The sequence below is a fragment of the Oncorhynchus kisutch genome, linkage group LG16 (assembly GCF_002021735.2).
Source record: "Oncorhynchus kisutch isolate 150728-3 linkage group LG16, Okis_V2, whole genome shotgun sequence".
Classification (NCBI taxonomy): Eukaryota; Metazoa; Chordata; class Actinopteri; order Salmoniformes; family Salmonidae; genus Oncorhynchus; species Oncorhynchus kisutch.
The window spans coordinates 2,682,123-2,703,602 of NC_034189.2; the positions used below are offsets into that span (position 1 = coordinate 2,682,123).

Here is a 21,480-nt window from a genome sequence, read left to right on the forward strand (position 1 = left end):
CCACCCAATTTATAATGCAGGTTTCAGCACCTCTTAACAGTGTAAAGAAGAACCACCCAGTTTATAATGCAGGTTTCAGCACCTCTTAACAGTGTAAAGAAGAACCGCCCAGTTTATAATGCAGGTTTCAGTACCTCTTAACAGTGTAAAGAAGAACCACCCAGTTTATAATGCAGGTTTCAGCACCTCTTGGAGTATGGAGATATATATAGATATTAAACCTTCATCTGAAGGTAGAAGAAGGTACACCTACTGTAGAAGGTGTGTTTTGCTCTACGACCCCCAAAAGTGTCACAGGACTCGGCTGAAGGTAACCCATACAAATGAATGGTAGTATGGAGATATATATAGATATTAACCCATACAAATGAATGGTAGTATGGAGATATATATAGATATTAACCCATACAAATGAATGGTAGTATGGAGATATATATAGATATTAACCCATACAAATGAATGGTAGTATGGAGATATATATAGATATTAACCCATACAAATGAATGGTAGTATGGAGATAAATATATATAGATATAGTATAGTGATAGTCAATATGTATCTCACATCACAGAGTAATGAATGAAGAGACTGTATATAGCCTCCACAATGACTCTGTACCGGTACTCCCTGTATATAGCCTCCTTATTGACTCTGTACCGGCACCCCCTGTATATAGCCTCCACATTGACTGTACCATAATAACCTGTATATAGCCTCCACATTGACTCTGTACCGGTACCCCCTGTATATAGCCTCCACATTGACTCTGTACCGGTATCCCCTGTATATAGCCTCCACATTGACTCTGTACCGGTACCTCCTGTATATAGCCTCCACTTTGACTCTGAGCCATAATAACCTGAATATAGCCTCCACATTGACTCTGTACCGGTACCCCCTGTATATAGCCTCCACATTGACTCTGTACTGGTACCCCCTGTATATAGCCTCCACATTGACTCTGTACCGGTACCCCCTGTATATAGCCTCCACATTGACTCTGTACCGGTACCCCTGTATATAGCCTCCACATTGACTCTGTACCGTAATACCCTGTATATAGCCTCCACATTGACTCTGTACCGTAATACCCTGTATATAGCCTCCACATTGACTCTGTACCGTAACACCCTGTATATAGCCTCCACATTGACTCTGTACCGTAATACCCTGTATATAGCCTCCACATTGACTCTGTACCGGTACCCCCTGTATATAGCCTCCACATTGACTCTGTACCGGTACCCCCTGTATATAGCCTCCACATTGACTCTGTACCGTAACACCCTGTATATAGCCTCCACATTGACTCTGTACCGGTACCCCCTGTATATAGCCTCCACATTGACTCTGTACTGTAACCCACTGTATATAGCCTCCACATTGACTCTGTACCGGTACCCCCTGTATATAGCCTCCACATTGACTCTGTACCGGTACCCCCTGTATATAGCCTCCACATTGACTCTGTACCGGTATCCCCTGTATATAGCCTCCACATTGACTCTGTACCGGTACCTCCTGTATATAGCCTCCACTTTGACTCTGCACCATAATAACCTGAATATAGCCTCCACATTGACTCTGTACCGGTACCCCCTGTATATAGCCTCCACATTGACTCTGTACTGGTACCCCCTGTATATAGCCTCCACATTGACTCTGTACCGGTACCCCCTGTATATAGCCTCCACATTGACTCTGTACCGGTACCCCTGTATATAGCCTCCACATTGACTCTGTACCGTAATACCCTGTATATAGCCTCCACATTGACTCTGTACCGTAATACCCTGTATATAGCCTCCACATTGACTCTGTACCGTAATACCCTGTATATAGCCTCCACATTGACTCTGTACCGTAATACCCTGTATATAGCCTCCACATTGACTCTGTACCGTAATACCCTGTATATAGCCTCCACATTGACTCTGTACCGTAACACCCTGTATATAGCCTCCACATTGACTCTGTACCGTAATACCCTGTATATAGCCTCCACATTGACTCTGTACCGGTACCCCCTGTATATAGCCTCCACATTGACTCTGTACCGGTACCCCCTGTATATAGCCTCCACATTGACTCTGTACCGTAACACCCTGTATATAGCCTCCACATTGACTCTGTACCGGTACCCCCTGTATATAGCCTCCACATTGACTCTGTACTGTAACCCACTGTATATAGCCTCCACATTGACTCTGTACCGGTACCCCCTGTATATAGCCTCCACATTGACTCTGTACCGGTACCCCCTGTATATAGCCTCCACATTGACTCTGTACCGGTATCCCCTGTATATAGCCTCCACATTGACTCTGTACCGGTACCTCCTGTATATAGCCTCCACTTTGACTCTGCACCATAATAACCTGAATATAGCCTCCACATTGACTCTGTACCGGTACCCCCTGTATATAGCCTCCACATTGACTCTGTACTGGTACCCCCTGTATATAGCCTCCACATTGACTCTGTACCGGTACCCCCTGTATATAGCCTCCACATTGACTCTGTACCGGTACCCCTGTATATAGCCTCCACATTGACTCTGTACCGTAATACCCTGTATATAGCCTCCACATTGACTCTGTACCGTAATACCCTGTATATAGCCTCCACATTGACTCTGTACCGTAACACCCTGTATATAGCCTCCACATTGACTCTGTACCGTAATACCCTGTATATAGCCTCCACATTGACTCTGTACCGGTACCCCCTGTATATAGCCTCCACATTGACTCTGTACCGGTACCCCCTGTATATAGCCTCCACATTGACTCTGTACCGTAACACCCTGTATATAGCCTCCACATTGACTCTGTACCGGTACCCCCTGTATATAGCCTCCACATTGACTCTGTACCAGTACCCCCTGTATATAGCCTCCACATTGACTCTGTACCGGTACCCCCTGTATATAGCCTCCACATTGACTCTGTACCGGTACCCCCTGTATATAGCCTCCACATTGACTCTGTACCAGTACCCCCTGTATATAGCCTCCACATTGACTCTGTACCGGTACCCCCTGTATATAGCCTCCACATTGACTCTGTACCGGTACCCCCTGTATATAGCCTCTTATTATTTTTTGACATTTATTTAAATGCATTTAAGTTAAGGGCTGGTCAGTAACCATTTCACTGTGAGGTCTACACCTGTTGGTTAAGGGCTGGTCAGTAAGCATTTCACTGTGAGGTCTACACCTGTTGGTTAAGGGCTGGTCAGTCAGCATTTCACTGTGAGGTCTACACCTGTTGGTTAAGGGCTGGTCAGTCAGTATTTCACTGTGAGGTCTACACCTGTTGGTTAAGGGCTGGTCAGTCAGCATTTCACTATGAGGTCTTCACCTGTTGGTTAAGGGCTGGTCATCAACCATTTCACTGTGAGGTCTACACCTGTTGGTTAAGGGCTGGTCAGTCAGCGTTTCACTGTGAGGTCTACACCTGTTGGTTAAGGGCTGGTCATCAACCATTTCACTGTGAGGTCTACACCTGTTGGTTAAGGGCTGATCAGTCAGCATTTCACTGTGAGGTCTACACCTGTTGGTTAAGGGCTGGTCAGTCAGCATTTCACTGTGAGGTCTACACCTATTGTATTCAGCATTTCACTGTAATGTCTACTACACCTGTTGTATTCGTAGCATGTGAAACATACAATTTGATTTGTCTTGAAGCATGGTGGTGGCAGCATCATGTGACTAATACAATTTGATTTGTCTTGAAGCATGGTGGTGGCAGCATCATGTGACTAATAACATTTTATTTTAATTTATTTTAATAAAAAATACATGCTTTGTCATACTTGTGATATACCACGGCTTCCAGCCATTCAGCTTTCAGGACTGGAACCCCCCAGTTTATAATGCAGGTTTCAGCACCTCTTAACAGTGTAAAGAAGAACCACCCAGTTTATAATGCAGGTTTCAGCACCTCTTAACAGTGTAAAGAAGAACCACCCAGTTTATAATGCAGGTTTCAGCACCTCTTAACAGTGTAAAGAAGATCCACCCAGTTTATAATGCAGGTTTCAGCACCTCTTAACAGTGTAAAGAAGATCCACCCAGTTTATAATGCAGGTTTCAGCACCTCTTAACAGTGTAAAGAAGATCCAGATCATCTGAATGTCAAGGTTTCTCATATTCTCACCTGTCACAGTCATCCAGCTCTCTGGTGATTCTCCTTCAGAGCTGGTACACTTGTAGAGTCCTTCATCTGACTTGGATACTGCAGGGATAGTCATCTCTCCTGTAGTCTCAGTCCTGATGAGGGATCCATCTTTGTAGAAATCAGCTGTGAGATCAGAGGGAGTTCCCTGATGTCTGCAGCGCAGAGTCACAGAATATCCCTCAGTCACAGGACGGACAGGGCTCTCCAGGATCACAGCTCCAGCTGTATATAATATATAAACATCATATATAAACAGGTCTCTCCAGGATCACAGCTCCAGCTGTATATAATATATAAACAGGTCTCTCCAGGATCACAGCTCCAGCTGTATATAATATATAAACATCATATATAAACAGGTCTCTCCAGGATCACAGCTCCAGCTGTATATAATATATAAACAGGTCTCTCCAGGATCACAGCTCCAGCTGTATATAATATATAAACAGGTCTCTCCAGGATCACAGCACCAGCTGTATATAATATATAAACATCATATATAAACATAATATCAGCTACCTGAAACCAGATGAACCACTAACCACTGTAATGTTAGTAGATGGTGTTTGTGGACATACCAGGTACTGTGATGTTGACAGCATTGCTGTGTTCTCCAGACCCAGACTCACACCAGTACATTCCACTGTCTGATGGTATTAGTGACACAATGCATGAAGACCCCTGTTGTTTTCCCCAGTCAGTATTACACTCTGAAAGGTTTCCTCTCAATGTGTTCCTCATCACTCTCCATCCAGCAGAGTTCCCCTGAACCTCACAGCTCAGAGAGACAGACTCATATTCAAAGAACTGAGATCTGTCAGGACTGACACTCAGAGAGGCTGAATAAGAGAGAACTGGAGAGAGAGAGAGAGAGAGAGAGAGAGAGAGAGAGAGATAGAGGAGGAGAGAGAGAGATAGAGGAGGAGAGAGAGAGGAAGGTGGAAGGAGGAGAGAGAGAGGAAGGTGGAAGGAGGAGAGAGAGAGATAGAGGAGGAGAGAGAGAGGAAGGTGGAAGGAGGAGAGAGAGAGATAGAGGAGGAGAGAGAGAGGAAGGTGGAAGGAGGAGAGAGAGAGATAGAGGAGGAGAGAGAGAGGAAGGTGGAAGGAGGAGAGAGAGAGAGATCATGAGAAGAAGAGCTCCATTTAGCATAAAAATAAATGCTTTGTCAGACACGGAGACAGACAGACACGGAGACAGACACGGAGACAGACACGGAGACAGACAGACAGACAGACAGACAGACAGACAGACAGACAGACAGACAGACAGACAAAGACAGACAGACAGACAGACAGACAGACAGACAGACAGACAGACAGACAGACAGACAGACAGACAGACAGACAGACAGACAGACAGACAGACAGACAGACAGACAGACAGACAGACAGACAGACAGACAGACAGACAGACAGACAGACAGACAGACAGACAGACAGACAGACAGACAGACAGACAGACAGACAGACAGACAGACAGACAGACAGACAGACAGACAGACAGACAGACAGACAGACAGACAGACAGACAGACAGACAGACAGACAGACAGACAGACAGACAGACAGACAGACAGACAGACAGACAGACAGACAGACAGACAGACAGACAGACAGAGCTATTAAAGAGCAGTAAAGCCTGTATTGGAAATGAGATGCTGAAACACATCAGAGAGAAGCTATTCTCTAGCTGTTTAACCTGGTGATGAGGGGAGGATACTATCCTGAGATCTGGAGACAAGGCTTTATATTCTAACAGAGAGGCTGAAACACAGCAGAGAACCTATTCTCAAGCTGTTTAACCTAGTGATACTAAATAACATTTTGAATCAAATGTATTTATAAAGCCCTTCTTACATCAGCTGATATCTCAAAGTGCTGTACAGAAACCCAGCCTAAAAACCCCAAACAGCAAACAATGCAGGTGTAGAAGCACGGTGGCTAGGAACAACTCCCTAGAAAGGCCAGAACCTAGGAAGAAACCTAGAGAGGAACCAGGCTATGTGGGGTGGCCAGTCTTTTTCTGGCTGTGCCGGGTGGAGATTATAACAACAGGTCAGCACCTCAGGAGTAAATGTCAGTTGGCTTTTCATAGCCGATCATTCAGAGTATGTCTACCACTCCTGCTGTCTCTAGAGAGTTGAAAACAGCAGGTCTGGGACAGGTAGCACGTCCGGTGAACAGGTCAGGGTTCCATAGCCGCAGGCAGAACAGTTGAAACTGGAGCAACAGCACAACCAGGTGGACTGGGGACAACAATGAGCTCTCCCTATCTATCCTGAGGTCTGGAGACAAGGCTTTATATTCTAACAGAGATGCTGAAACACAGCAGAGAGGCTATTCTCTAGCTGTTTAACCTGGTGATGAGTGACAGTGAAGGGTTGGTAGGGTTAGTGTGGGGTAGTGTGGGGTAGGTAGGGTTAGTTTAGATTAGTTAATAGATATTATGGTATATGCAGTGTTCTCTGTAATTATTGGGACAAATTCCATTTCCACAAAGGGTTCTACCTGGAACCAAAAAGGGTTCTACCTGGAACCAAAAAGGGTTCTACCTGGAACCACAAAGGGTTCTACCTGGAACCAAAAAGGGTTCTCCTTTGGGGAAGACAGACGAAAATCCTTTTGGAACCCTTCTATAGTGTGTAGAGACATCATAGAAAAACATAGAGGGTCAGAGAGGAAACGCTAAGGTGACTAGAGAATGAGCTTCCTTCCATCTAATATACAGTATTATAGAGAGTCAGAGAGGAAACGCTATGTAACTTTGGTTCAGGTGACGAGAGAATGAGCTTCCTTCCATCTAATATACAGTATTATAGAGAGTCAGAGAGGAAACGCTATGTAACTTTGGTTCAGGTGACGAGAGAATGAGCTTCCTTCCATCTAATATACAGTATTATAGAGAGTCAGAGAGGAAACGCTATGTAACTTTGGTTCAGGTGACGAGAGAATGAGCTTCCTTCCATCTAATATACAGTATTATAGAGAGTCAGAGAGGAAACGCTATGTAACTTTGGTTCAGGTGATAATAGAGACAGTAGATCTAGCTGGTCTGTCATAATATAACAGAGACAATAGATCTAGCTGGTCTGTCATAATATAATAGAGACAGTAGATCTAGCTGGTCTGTCATATTATAATAGAGACAGATGATCTAGCTGGTCTGTCAATATAATAGAGACAGTATATCTAGCTGGTCTGTCATAATATAATAGAAACAGTATATCTAGCTGGTCTGTCATAATATAATAGAGACAGTAGATCTAGCTGGTCTGTCAATATAATAGAGACAGTAGATCTAGCTGGTCTGTCATAATATAATAGAGACAGTAGATCTAGCTGGTCTGTCAATATAATAGAGACAGTAGATCTAGCTGGTCTGTCATAATATAATAGAGACAGTAGATCTAGCTGGTCTGTCAATATAATAGAGACAGTAGATCTAGCTGGTCTGTCATAATATAATAGGGGCAGTAGATCTAGCTGGTCTGTCATAATATAATAGAGACAATAGATCTCGCTGGTCTGTCATAATATAATAGAGACATAGAGACAGTAGATCTAGCTGGTCTGTCATAATATGACAGAGACAGTAGATCTAGCTGGTCTGTCATATTATAATAGAGACAGATGATCTAGCTGGTCTGTCAATATAATAGAGACAGTATATCTAGCTGGTCTGTCATAATATAATAGAGACAGTAGATCTAGCTGGTCTGTCATAATATAATAGAGACAATAGATCTCGCTGGTCTGTCATAATATAATAGAGACATAGAGACAGTAGATCTAGCTGGTCTGTCATAATATAATAGAGACAGTAGATCTAGCTGGTCTGTCAATATAATAGAAACAGTATATCTAGCTGGTCTGTCATAATATAATAGAGACAGTAGATCTAGCTGGTCTGTCAATATAATAGAGACAGTAGATCTAGCTGGTCTGTCAATATAATAGAAACAGTATATCTAGCTGGTCTGTCATAATATAATAGAGACAGTAGATCTAGCTGGTCTGTCAATATAATAGAGACAGTAGATCTAGCTGGTCTGTCATAATATAATAGAGACAGTAGATCTAGCTGGTCTGTCATATATATTAGAGACAGTAGATCTAGCTGGTCTGTCATAATATAACAGAGACAGTAGATCTAGCTCCAGATTATGTCCTGGTTTGTCATAATTTAATATAGACAGTAGATCTAGCTGGTCTGTCATAATATAATAGAGACTGTAGATCTAGCTGGTCTGTCATAATATAATAGAGACAGTAGATCTAGCTCCAGATTATGTCCTGGTTTGTCATAATTTAATATAGACAGTAGATCTAGCTGGTCTGTCATAATATAATAGAGACTGTAGATCTAGCTGGTCTGCCATGATATAATAGAGACTGTAGATCTAGCTGGTCTGCCATGATAGAATAGAGACAGTAGATCTAGCTGGTCTGTCATAATATATTAGAGACAGTAGATCTAGCTGGTCTGTCATAATATAATAGAGACAGTAGATCTAGCTGGTCTGTCAAAATATAATAGAGACAGTAGATCTAGCTGGTCTGTCATAATATAATAGAGACAGTATATCTAGCTGGTCTGTCATAATAAAATAGAGACAGTAGATCTAACTGGTCTGTCATAATATAATAGAGACAGTAGATCTAGCTGGTCTGTCATAATATAATAGAGACAGTAGATCTAGCTGGTCTGTCATAATATAATAGAGACAGTAGATCTAGCTGGTCTGCCATGATATAATAGAGACAGTAGATCTAGCTGGTCTGCCATGATATAATAGAGACAGTAGATCAAGCTGGTCTGCCATGATATAATAGAGACAGTAGATCTAGCTGGTCTGCCATGATATAATAGAGACAGTAGATCAAGCTGGTCTGCCATGATATAATAGAGACAGTAGATCTAGCTGGTCTGTCATAATATAATAGAGACAGTAGATCAAGCTGGTCTGCCATGATATAATAGAGACAGTAGATCAAGCTGGTCTGTCACAATATAATAGAGACAGTAGATCTAGCTGGTCTGTCACAATATAATAGAGACAACAGATCCAGTTGGTAATATAATAGATCTAGCTCCAGACAGATAGACAGGACAGAGAGCAAGAGAGAGTGAGAGAGAGGGGGAGGGGGAATCAGAGGAAAGTAGAGAGAAAAAGAGAGAGAGAGTTGGTGTCTGACTATCACTACCCTGACAGCTTGCTCATTCGATCCACTTTTCGGTTACTAGTTCAACGCTCTAACCACTAGGCTACCTGCCACCCCAGACTATCACTGCATTGTTGTACTGCAGACCTGATTAGTGACACCCCCACAGGGTTGGAGTGATAGTCAATATGTATCTCACATCACAGAGTAATGACTATAGAGAAATGTTACTATTATAGATCAGGTGATGAATATAGAGAAATGTTACTATTATAGAACAGGTGATGAATATAGAGAAATGTTACTATTATAGAACAGGTGATGAATATAGAGAAATGTACTCACCTCCACCTTGTCCGAGGCTACAGTATACCAGTGTACTCAACAGCACTGAAACACACAGAGAGAACTATCACTATGGTACATGATGTAAACACTGAAACACACAGAGAGAACTATCACTATGGTACATGATGTAAACACTGAAACACACAGAGAGAACTATCACTATGGTACATGATGGAAACACTGAAACACACAGAGAGAACTATCACTATGGTGCATGATGTAAACACTGAAACACACAGAGATAACTATCACTATGGTACATGATGGAAACACTGAAACACACAGAGAGAACTATCACTATGGTACATGATGTAAACACTGAAACACACAGAGAGAACTCTCACTATGGTACATGATGTAAACACTGAAACACACAGAGAGAACGATCACTATGGTACATGATGTAAACACTGAAACACACAGAGAGAACTATCACTATGGTACATGATGTAAACACTGAAACACACAGAGAGAACTATCACTATGGTACATGATGTAAACCCTGAAACAAACAGAGAGAACTATCACCATGGTACATGATGTAAACACTGAAACACACAGAGATAACTATCACTATGGTACATGGTGTAAACACTGAAACACACAGAGAGAACTATCACTATGGTACATGATGTAAACACTGAAACACACAGAGAGAACTATCACTATGGTACATGATGTAAACACTGAAACACACAGAGAGAACTATCACTATGGTACATGATGTAAACACTGAAACACACAGAGAGAACTATCACTATGGTACATGATGTAAACACTGAGCTTTACCACAGATATTATTGTCCTTAATAGTATAGTGACACATTTTTGAGTCAATCTAATTAACACAGTACAAACATCCCCAACAAAATCATTCAGTTTAAGAGGTATCTGTTTTTTTGCTTTTAATCCAACACATTCCCTTTATTGGCCTTCAGCATCTACCTTAGAAGGTGTGTTTTACTCTACGATCCCCAAAAGTGTCACGGGACTCATCTGAAGGTAACCCATACAAATGAATGGTATTATGGAGCTATATATAGATATTCACCCATACACTCACCCATACTAGTCTAACTTGGGTCTGATACCATGGAGACAGCTAGTCTGATACCATGGAGACAGCTAGTCTAACTGGGGTCTGATACCATGGAGTCAGCTGGTGTCAGATATAAAATGAAAATAACATGGAGACAGCTAGTCTAACTGGGGTCTGACGCCATGGAGGCAGCTAGTCTAACTGGGGTCTGATACCATGGAGACAGCTAGTCTAACTGGGGTCTGATACCATGGAGACAGCTAGTCTAACTGGGGTCTGATACCATGGAGACAGCTAGTCTAACTGGGGTCTGATACCATGGAGACAGCTAGTCTAACTGGGGTCTGATACCATGGAGACAGCTAGTCTAACTGGGGTCTGATACCATGGAGACAGCTAGTCTAACTGGGGTCTGATACCATGGAGACAGCTAGTCTAACTGGGGTCTGATACCATGGAGACAGCTAGTCTAACTGGGGTCTGATACCATGGAGACAGCTAGTCTAACTGGGGTCTGATACCATGGAGACAGCTAGTCTAAATGGGGTCTGATACCATGGAGACAGCTAGTCTAACTGGGGTCTGATACCATGGAGACAGCTAGTCTAACTGGGGTCTGATACCATGGAGACAGCTAGTCTAACTGGGGTCTGATACCATGGAGACAGCTAGTCTAAATGGGGTCTGATACCATGGAGACAGCTAGTCTAACTGGGGTCTGATACCATGGAGACAGATAGTCTAACTGGGGTCTGATACCATGGAGACAGCTAGTATAACTGGGGTCTGATACCATGGAGACAGCTAGTCTAACTGGGGTCTGAAACCATGGAGACAGCTAGTATAACTGGGGTCGAGCGACTCCAAACCTGTAAAGTATCATTTCCAAATCTGAGATGACAAGGTGATTAACAAAAGGCTAAGCTGTGTTTCACTATATTTCACTTGTGATTTCATGAATATGAATATTTTTGAGTAAGATTTTTTGTCCTTTGCGTTATGCTAATTAGTGCAGTTGATGACAATTCTCCCGGATCCGGGAGGGGTAGTTCCAAGAAGTTAAACTATATAGATGTTAAACAATACAGATATTAAACTATATAGATATTAAACCATATAGATGTTAAAACCTCTCTGGGATAGGCGGGACGCAAATGTCCCACCTGGCAATTGCCAGGGAAATGCAGAGCGCCATATTCAAATAAAATACTATAAAATTCATACATTCATTAATCTATAGCGTCAAGCAATCCCGTATCCGGGAGCGTAATCATAGCCTCAAGCTCATTACCATAACGCAACGTTTCCTATTCATGAAAATCGCAAATGAAATGAAATAAATATATTGAAACACAAGCTTAGCCTTTTGTTAACAACACTGTCATCTCAGATTTTCAAAATATGCTTTAACCAAAGCTACACAAGCATTTGTGTAAGAGTATTGATAGCTAGCATAGCATTAAGCCTAGCATTCAGCAGGCAACATTTTCACAAAAACAAGAAAAGCATTCAAATACAATCATTTACCTTTGAAGAACTTCGGATGTTTTCAATGAGGAGACTCTCAGTTAGATAGCAAATGTTCAGTTTTTCCAAAAAGATTATTTGTGTAAGAGAAATAGCTCCGTTTTGTTCATCACGTTTGGCTAAGAAAAAAAAACTAAAATGCAGTCAACACAACGCCAAACTGTTTTCCAAATTAGCTCCATAATATCGACAGAAACATGGCAAACGTTGTTTAGAATCAATCCTCAAGGTGTTTTTCACAATTCTATTTGATGAAAAATCATTCCTGGCAGTCGGTTTCTCATCAAAGGCAAACGGAAAAATACTGCAGCTGGAGATTATGCAATAATTGCGACGGAGGACACCAAGCGACCACCTGGTAGATGTAGTCTCTTATGGTCAATCTTCCAATGATATGCCTACAAATACGTCACAATGCTGCAAACACCTTGGGGAAAACGTGGAAAACGTAAGCTGACTCCTAGCTCCTCCAAAGCCATATAAGGAGTCATTGAAATGAGGCGGTTTCAAAAAATGCGGCACTTGCTGATTGGATTTTTATCTGGGTTTTGCCTGTAACATCAGTTCTGTGGTACTCACAGACAATATCTTTGCAGTTTTGGAAACGTAAGAGTGTTTTCTTTCCAAAGCTGTCAATTATATGCATAGATATCTTGTTTAAAACGGGAACACCAAAAGATTTCAAACTACTTTTGTACTTTTTTGGAACTGCAAACAAGTCCCTTAGAAATCTGGTTTCCAATGAAATTCCATTGAAAAGACAGTGACCTCAAAAAAAAGAATCTGAATGGTTTGTCCTCGGGGTTTTGCCTGCTACATAAGTTCTGTTATACTCACAGACATGAATCAAACATGGTTAGAAACTTCAGAGTGGTTCCTGTCCAAATCTACTAATAATATGCATATCTTATATTCTGGGGATGAGTAGCAGGCAGTTGACATTGGGCACGCTATTTGGTGTCCTTTAGTGTCTAGTTAGGTGGAGACGTCTTTAGTGTCTAGAGAGTTAGGTGGAGACTCCTTTAGTGTCTAGAGAGTTAGGTGGAGACTCCTTTAGTGTCTAGAGAGTTAGGTGGAGACTCCTTTAGTGTCTAGAGAGTTAGGTGGAGACTCCTTTAGTGTCTAGAGAGTTAGGTGGAGATGCCTTTAGTGTCTAGAGAGTTAGGTGGAGACTCCTTTAATGTCCAGAGAGTTAGGTGGAGACTCCTTTAGTGTCCAGAGAGTTAGGTGGAGACTCCTTTAGTGTCTAGAGAGTTAGGTGGAGACTCCTTTAATGTCCAGAGAGTTAGGTGGAGACTCCTTTAGTGTCCAGAGAGTTAGGTGGAGACTCATTTAATGTCCAGAGAGTTAGGTGGAGACTCCTTTAATGTCCAGAGAGTTAGGTGGAGACTCCTTTAGTGTCTAGAGAGTTAGGTGGAGACGCGATTGGCTTCCTTGTGCCTTGCTGTGAAATGATCTACAATACAGTTTACATTTGGAGAAATTTGTGCCTATAGGGTATTTCAGACAGTTGTTAGGAAACCTTTTTACTGACGATTGTGACAGTTTTTATTATTGTGTGTGTATGTATTTTAATGTGTGTCTGAATGTGTTCCTAATATTTAGGATATTTAATTAAACCACACAGATATTAAGCCACACAGATAATAAACCACACAGATAGTAAACCAGATAATCACAGAGTATAAGACACAAGTGCTCCGTCTCACCTGCCGCGACACACAGAGAGAGAGAGAGAGAGGAGAGACAGAGACAGAGACAGAGACAGAGACAGAGACAGAGACAGAGACAGAGACAGAGAGAGAGAGAGAGGGAGAGAGAGGAGAGAGAGAGACAGAGACAGATACAGTGACAGAGAGAGGGAGAGAGAGGAGAGAGAGAGAGACAGAGACAGAGACAGAGACAGAGACAGAGACAGAGACAGAGACAGAGACAGAGACAGAGACAGAGACAGAGACAGAGAGAGGGAGAGGGAGAGAGAGAGAGACAAAGAGAGAGAGAGAGAGAGAGAGAGAGAGAGAGAGAGAGAGAGAGAGAGAGAAAGAGAGAGCAGAGCAGAGCAGAGGTCAGGATCAGATGAGCTCCTGCATTTTTTCAGCATTTTCTTTAAAAAAAGATAGATTAGGAGTTAGATAAACTTGGATTTTTTGTCAGGAACACATACTGGATTCTACCCTTTACAACATAACCCCTACTTCAAATCAAAACTTAAAACCTACAACCTGATTTTGGACGGAATTACGGAACTACCAAGGATTATTACTCTATACAGCAAATTCTCTGGAAAACAACAGAAACCTGAAAACAACATCCAACCTGGAACTGAGTGAGTAATGTTTAGTCTGAAACTATATTTTATTTCCAAAAGCCAAGAAGAAAAATACACAACATTACTTTATAAGGACTGAATTCTAACATAATGTCACGAATCCCGTTTCCTGAGTCTGTTTTTTGCCAGTGTTCTGTCCTGGAGTGTTTTTTCCGGCGTCCTGGAACGCACCCTGTCTGGTTGCCGGGCAATGTAGCCAGTTGGGAGTTCTGATTACCCGCACCTGTATCCCATCAGCTATCTGCACACCTGGTCCTGATCATCATCTCTCCTCTTCATAAGCCCGGACCTGACAACCATTCCCTGCCGGATCGTTAGCCATGAACATTACTCACCCGGATCATTTACCCCATTCCCGTCTGGTCGTCGGAGGATTCCGCTTCCCCATTGGATCCACCTATTTACCCCCATCAACTCACCACCGCTGCCCGCTACGCCACCTGGATATATCTACCCATTCACATTCACTTGTAAATAAATACTCACCTTCTTCCTACTCTCCTTGTCCTGGTCTGCTTCTGGGTTCAATTTTGAAGAAACGTGACAGAACGATCCGGCCAAGGATGAACCCTGCGGACCTGGACTCCATTTGCCATGCCATTACCCAGCAGGAGAAGATGTTGGGACAACACAACACGGCGCTACACGAGATAGCAGGTTCAATCCGGAACTTATCGGATCGATTAACGAGTATCCAGGATCAGCTCAGGTTGCCGGCGGATCATCCACCACCTGTTTCACCCATATCACCTGCCGATTTGGGAGCAGGTTCCTTCCGTGAGCCCAAGGTTCTGACACCGGAGAAGTACGAGGGAGATCTGGGAGGATGCTGTTCATTTCTTGTACAGTGTGGGTTAGTTTTTGATCTGCAGCCCTACTCTTACGCCACAGATAGCTTTTGTTATTGAGCTGCTGCGTGGTAGAGCTCTGGAATGGGCTTCAGCTGTTTGGGAACGACGAGACACATGCATGACGTCATACCAGGGTTTCACGGCAGAGATGAGAAAGCTTTTTGACCATCCAGTCCGAGGTAAGGACGCAGCTAAACGTTTGTTCTCTCTTTGCCAAGGAGCTCGCAGTGTGGCAGACTTTGTGATAGAATTCAGGACATTGGCTGTGGAGAGTGGTTGGAATGAGGAATCACTACAAGCGGTTTTTTACCAGGGGTTGTCGGAGCAACTCAAGGACGAGCTGATCTCTTATCCAGAGCCTAGTGACCTAGACAGCTTGGTCACTTTATCTATTCGGGTAGATAATAGAGTCCGAGAGAGAAGGAGGCAGAAGCAGTGGGGCCCATCCAATCAATCAGCAACTCGGTTACCATTCGGTTCCATAAGTGAACCAGAACGTATTGATCGTTATTCCCCACACGGGATTAGTGGAGGGGTCTTGCCACCAGATCCTGAACCAATGCAAGTGGGGAGACACAGGCTAACTAAGGAGGAGCGCCAACGTAGACGTGAGACCAACAGCTGTCTCTACTGTGGTAGCTCAGGACATTACATCTCCGCTTGTCCACAGCGCTCGTTAAACTGCCCGGCTTGCTAGTTTTGGGAGGAATTTTAGCGAGCCAGTTTCAACCTCTCAAGAATCCTGTCAGACCCCGTTTTCCTGCGACCCTTATGAATGAGGATCAGAGCTTAGAGATGAACGCTTTTATCGATTCAGGTGCCGATGGCAGCTTTATTGATGCCGACTTGGTGGAACAGCTGGGGCTTTCCAAGGAGCAATTGCCGGAAGCCATTGAAACAACCACTCTGAACGGCAGTAGTCTGGCACGGATCACTATGAGGACTGAACCGGTTAAGATGTTGTTGTCGGGGAATCATTCAGAATTTATCTCCTTCTTCATTCTGTCCTCGCCCCATGTTCCTCTGGTTCTTGGTTACCCCTGGCTGAAGGAACACAATCCCTCGTTTGATTGGGTGACGGGGAAGATAACTAGTTGGAGCATTGATTGTCATGCTAACTGTCTTAGGACTGCCTGTTCTCCTGCCGTTTCCAGTCAGGTCAGTGCCTCTGCTCCTCCTGATTTGTCCCTGGTTCCAGAAACATATCACGAGTTGGGTGAAGTATTCAGTAAACAGAAGGCTCAGTCCCTTCCCCCCCACCGACCTTATGACTGTGCGATTAATCTGTTTCCTGGAGCAGCCTTTCCCAAGGGACGGTTATACAGTATCTCTCGACCTGAACGTGAGGCCTTGGAGACCTACATCAAGGAGTCTCTAGCTGCAAGTCTCATTCGGCCTTCGTCATCACCTCTGGGAGCAGGATTTTTTTTGGTGAGCAAGAAGGACGGCTCTCTTCGACCGTGTATTGATTATCGGGGTTTGAATGATATTACGGTCAAGAACAAGTATCCCCTGCCCTTGATGACCTCGGCTTTCGATTCTTTACAGGGTGCTACGGTTTTTACGAAGCTTGATTTACGTAATGCTTATCATTTGGTTCGGATCAAGGAGGGGGACGAGTGGTTGACTGGGTTCAATACTCCGATGGGACATTTCGAGTACCAGGTGATGCCGTTTGGACTGACCAACGCTCCTGCTGTGTTCCAAAGTATGGTGAATGACGTTCTGAGAGATATGATTGGTATTTTGGTGTTCGTTTACCTGGATGATATCCTCATCTTCTCGAAGGAGCTTTCTAGCCACGTTCAGCATGTCAAGCAGGTCCTGCAGCGGTTATTGGAGAACCGTCTGTTCGTGAAGGCTGAGAAGTGCGATTTTCACGCCCACACGACGTCCTTCCTCGGGTACATCATCTCCAGGGGAGAGATCAAGATGGACCAAGAGAAGGTTCGGGCGGTTCGGGATTGGGTCCAGCCCGGTACGAGATTGCAGCTCCAGAGATTCCTGGGGTTTGCGAATTTTTATCGGAGGTTTATCCGTGATTACAGCCGGGTGGCCGCCCCTTTAACTGTACTGACGTCTTGCACCAGAAAGTTCTGTTGGTCTCCTGAGGCAGACCGAGCATTTCGAGATTTGAAGAGCCGATTCACCAACGCCCCGATTCTCTCTCAACCTGACACTTCCCGTCAGTTCGTTGTGGAGGTGGATGCGTCTGATGTGGGGGTGGGGGCCATCCTGTCCCAGCGTAGCTCCACTGATGGTAAACTCCATCCCTGCGCCTTCTACTCTTGTCGTCTTTCTCCAGCTGAAAGAAACTACGATGTGGGTAACCGGGAGCTTCTCGCTGTGAAGCTCGCCTTGGAGGAGTGGCGTCACTGGTTGGAGGGAGCGGAGCAACCGTTTGTGGTCTGGACTGACCACAAGAATCTGGCTTACGTGCAATCGGCTAAACGTCTCAACTCCCGTCAGGCCCGGTGGGCTTTGTTTTTTGGACGCTTCAATTTTTCCCTGACATTCCGACCTGGGTCGAAGAACGGGAAGGCGGACGCCCTGTCCCGGATGTTCTCCAAGACGGAGGAGAGTGGGGCCAAGACTGAGACGATTCTTCCCCAGAACGTTGTCGTGGGAGCCGTTACATACCTTAAGGGAAGATTTCGGCAGGTGCCATATGGTTAGTGAGAAAGTCCATATTGCAAATGTACGGTCCCTTACTAGACGTCCGAAATCGTTTGTAAAATTCGCGGACGGCGTCGGGCCGAGCGGCAGGGCCGGACCTACCGGGAAGTCATCAAATGAACTTTGTCGGACATTCGGTTTCCGTTTTACAAAAATAATAAGATTTTGGTCATTTTGCCGCTGTCCCGGAAATTCCCACAAGAGGGCATAAGCAATCATATTGCTATTGGACAAAACATCACGATTCACGACGGGGCCTTATCTCGAAAACTGAAAATATTTCAAAGCCGAAACTCGGTGAGCGTAGGTTTGGCATAACGGGCAGTTGGCCCCGAACAAGATGGCGTCTAGGCCTCAACGGTTTTTGAGTTATGGCCATTTATCTGGGATTAAAGGTCCAAAATGAAAATAGAGAAATTATTTTTCCACTTCACGTCAAAGTCAAGGAGCCTCCGGTGTCAATAAAAAAAAAAACAGCCATTTATCTATCGTCATTTAAGAGAAATCGTACAACGACAGATTGGTGATGTTCACGGATAGGTGTTTTTTTTTTTCAACGGTTACAGATCCAGTTGCAGGGTGTTCTTACGAATCTTTTTAAAGTGTGCTTCGGAGCTCTGCGAGATTTCTGTGATTTTTTATGATTTTCTGAAATAACACACACTCCCTAGACCCTCCGTAAATAACTCAGTTCTTAACGTAAAGACTTAAAACTCAGGATTATGTAAAGGCATACCACAATCAGGATATGAGTTTATTTATAGCTTCCTGTGCCAACCGGAAGTGCCTTAAATGGTGTCACAGTGGCATTTTCCAAGGGTTAAAAAGGTCAGATCTTTTCAAAACTTCATATGTGTGATTAGGCAACCCCCATAAACTGTAAGGCAGTCATTTCTCCCAACAGATGTCAAAGAAAAGCTCTCTCTCACACACACACACACACACACAGAAACACACACTCAGCAAGGATGGAGTGACAAAGTGCGGTGCTTAAAGACACACAAAGCCTACAATGGCATTTCCATATTCTCTAGGCCGTGCCGAGTTCAACAAGATGCCCCGCTTGAGCGTAGCTCGCTCGGTCTAAGCACAGCGACCATTAGAAAAGTAGGCCCAAAATGGAGGCTGGCCCTCAATGTGATTTGTTTTTGGGTGACAGTGAGAGAACCGTTAAGGTGAGAAGCACAATTCGACCTCAGGAACGTACCTGAGGTCCTCCCGATCCGTGCAAGCCTAACGTTGACCGTGTGGCATTAACCCTTAATAGTTAAAAGAAGGTGTTTACTTCAAAGAGTTTGCATTGACTTCTCTCCCCATAGGAATACATTGCCTGCACCCCTAAATTCAACCTGAAGCCTATGTGGGTTATGAATGCCTTATGAACCTGTCTTCTATGACAGTCCATCAGACCACTATGAGGTCTACCTGTGCCAATTCTAAGCTTCCTGAAGCAAACGGAAGTGGTTAAATTAACCCAAAAGGTGTTTTGATGTACATAACCTTCAAAGGTGAAAATGACTACATTCAACCCTGTGTAGATCGTAGATCAGTCAATTCTTAACTTAAAGACTTAAAACTCAGGATTATGTAAGTTTCTATGTCAATCAAGACATGTGTTTACTTATAGCTTCCTGTGCCAACCGGAAGTGCCTTTAATTGGGTCACACTGTCTGTTTTGAAGGGTTAGAAAAGTCACATCTCTCCAAAACTTCATATGTGTGACTAGGTAACCCTCATGAACTGTAAATCAGTCATTTCTCCCAACAGATGTCAAAGAAAAGCTTTCACATACACACACAGCAAGGATGGAGTGATAAAGTGCAGTGCTCAAAGACACAGAGAGCAGGCAATGGCATAAACATAATCTCTAGGCCGTGCCGAATTCAACGAGATATCCCGCTTGACCGTAGCTCGCTCGGTCTAGGCGCAGCGACCATTAGAAAAGTAGGCCCAAAATGAAGCCTGCCCCACAACGTCATTTGCTTTTGGGTGACAGTGAGAGAACCGTTAGGGTGAGAAGCACAATTCGACCTCAGGTACGTTCCTAAGGTCCTCCCGATCCGTGCAAGCCTAACGTTGACCGTGTGGCATTAACCCTTAATAGTTAAAAGAGGGTGTTTACTTCAAAGAGTTTGCATTGACTTCTCTCCCCATAGGAATACATTGCCTGCACCCCTAAATTCAACCTGAAGCCTATGTGGGTTATGAATGTCGTATGAACCTGTCTTCGATGACAGTCCATCAGGCCACTACGAGGTCTACCTGTGTTGATTCTAAGCTTCCTGGACCAACCGGAAGTGGTTAAAATCACCCTAAAAGTGTTTATCCATACCCTGCCTGCAGTTTGATAGACATAGTGCATTCAACCCTGTGTAAATCAGTCAATTCTTAACGTAAGGACTTAAAACTCAGGATTCTGTAAAAGCATACCCCAGTGAGGATATGTGTTGATTTATAGCTTCCTGTGCCAACCGGAAGTGTCATAATTGGTGTCTCTTGGGCTGTTTCGAGGGGTTAAAAAAGTCAGATCTTTCCAAAACTTCATATATGTGATTAGGCAACCCCCATGAACTGTAAATCAGTCATTTTTCCCATAAAATTTCAAAGGAAAAATAAATCACCCTAAAACACAACTTGGATGGAGGGACGTATTGGGGTGCATAGAGACAGACAGTGACTGCAATAGTTAGCTTTGTTCGAGCTAAAAAAGAACCGTCAGACCTAGAGTTCCGAAACTTTAGAATCCTGTTCTAGACCTCCGGTCAATAGTGCGTGGTGAGTTACGTGGCTCTAGAAGGTTCTCGGACCGAGAAACAGCCTCGTACATTTGCAATGACTTCAATTCATTTTGACCGTTACGAAAATGACGACATTTAGAAAAGTCTCAGAGACGCAAGGCTAGGTGCATTGAAACCGGCTCGGCCCATAGAGACAGATCCCAACGTTTCTGTCCGATAGCTCATTCAAGGACCCCGTAGCAAGGCATGGAAAAAAGTGGATTTTCAGCACCAATTAGGGTTTTACTCGGGCACCGAAGGACCTATCGAGCCGAAACTCGGGATTCGGGGTCGCCTCACATAGGCCTACACATAATGTCCGACCTGGACCCGCAGCTAGAACGTAACTATGTGTTTTACGTTTTTATTATGTTTTAAACCGAAGGCGCTGTGAATTATGGGCCTGCTCTGACATATGTGATAGTTGGCTTCTAAATGAGTAGGAAAAAGTGGGTTTGGTGTCAATTGATATCAGTTTGGTGTCATAATGACATCTAATTGACTGATGGACACTGACTTGCTAGTTGACTTTTGTACATTTGCAATGTGTTTAAACGGAGAGGGACCATCACCAAAATGGCATTCTGAAA

At 43.7% G+C, this 21,480-nt stretch overlaps 1 protein-coding gene across 4 annotated transcripts in view; it reads right to left on the reverse strand.

Annotated features, from left to right (window-relative positions):
• The window catches only part of LOC116353903 (Fc receptor-like protein 5), a 48,361-nt gene that overhangs the window by 13,222 nt on the left and 13,659 nt on the right, over positions 1 to 21,480 (reverse strand). For 3 of the 4 annotated variants that reach the window (XR_004203270.1, XM_031791577.1, XM_031791575.1), the window contains exons 2-4: positions 9,689 to 9,733; positions 4,760 to 5,035; positions 4,161 to 4,403 (exon numbers count right to left, since the gene is read on the reverse strand). Coding sequence is in view for 3 of the 4 variants with exons in the window: in XM_031791577.1 (XP_031647437.1) it covers positions 4,161 to 4,403; positions 4,760 to 5,035; positions 9,689 to 9,733 (564 nt within the window). In the remaining variant the exon portion in view is untranslated. The remainder of the gene's footprint in view (positions 1 to 4,160; positions 4,404 to 4,759; positions 5,036 to 9,688; positions 9,734 to 21,480) is intronic. The other variant, XM_031791576.1, reaches the window with a different exon arrangement.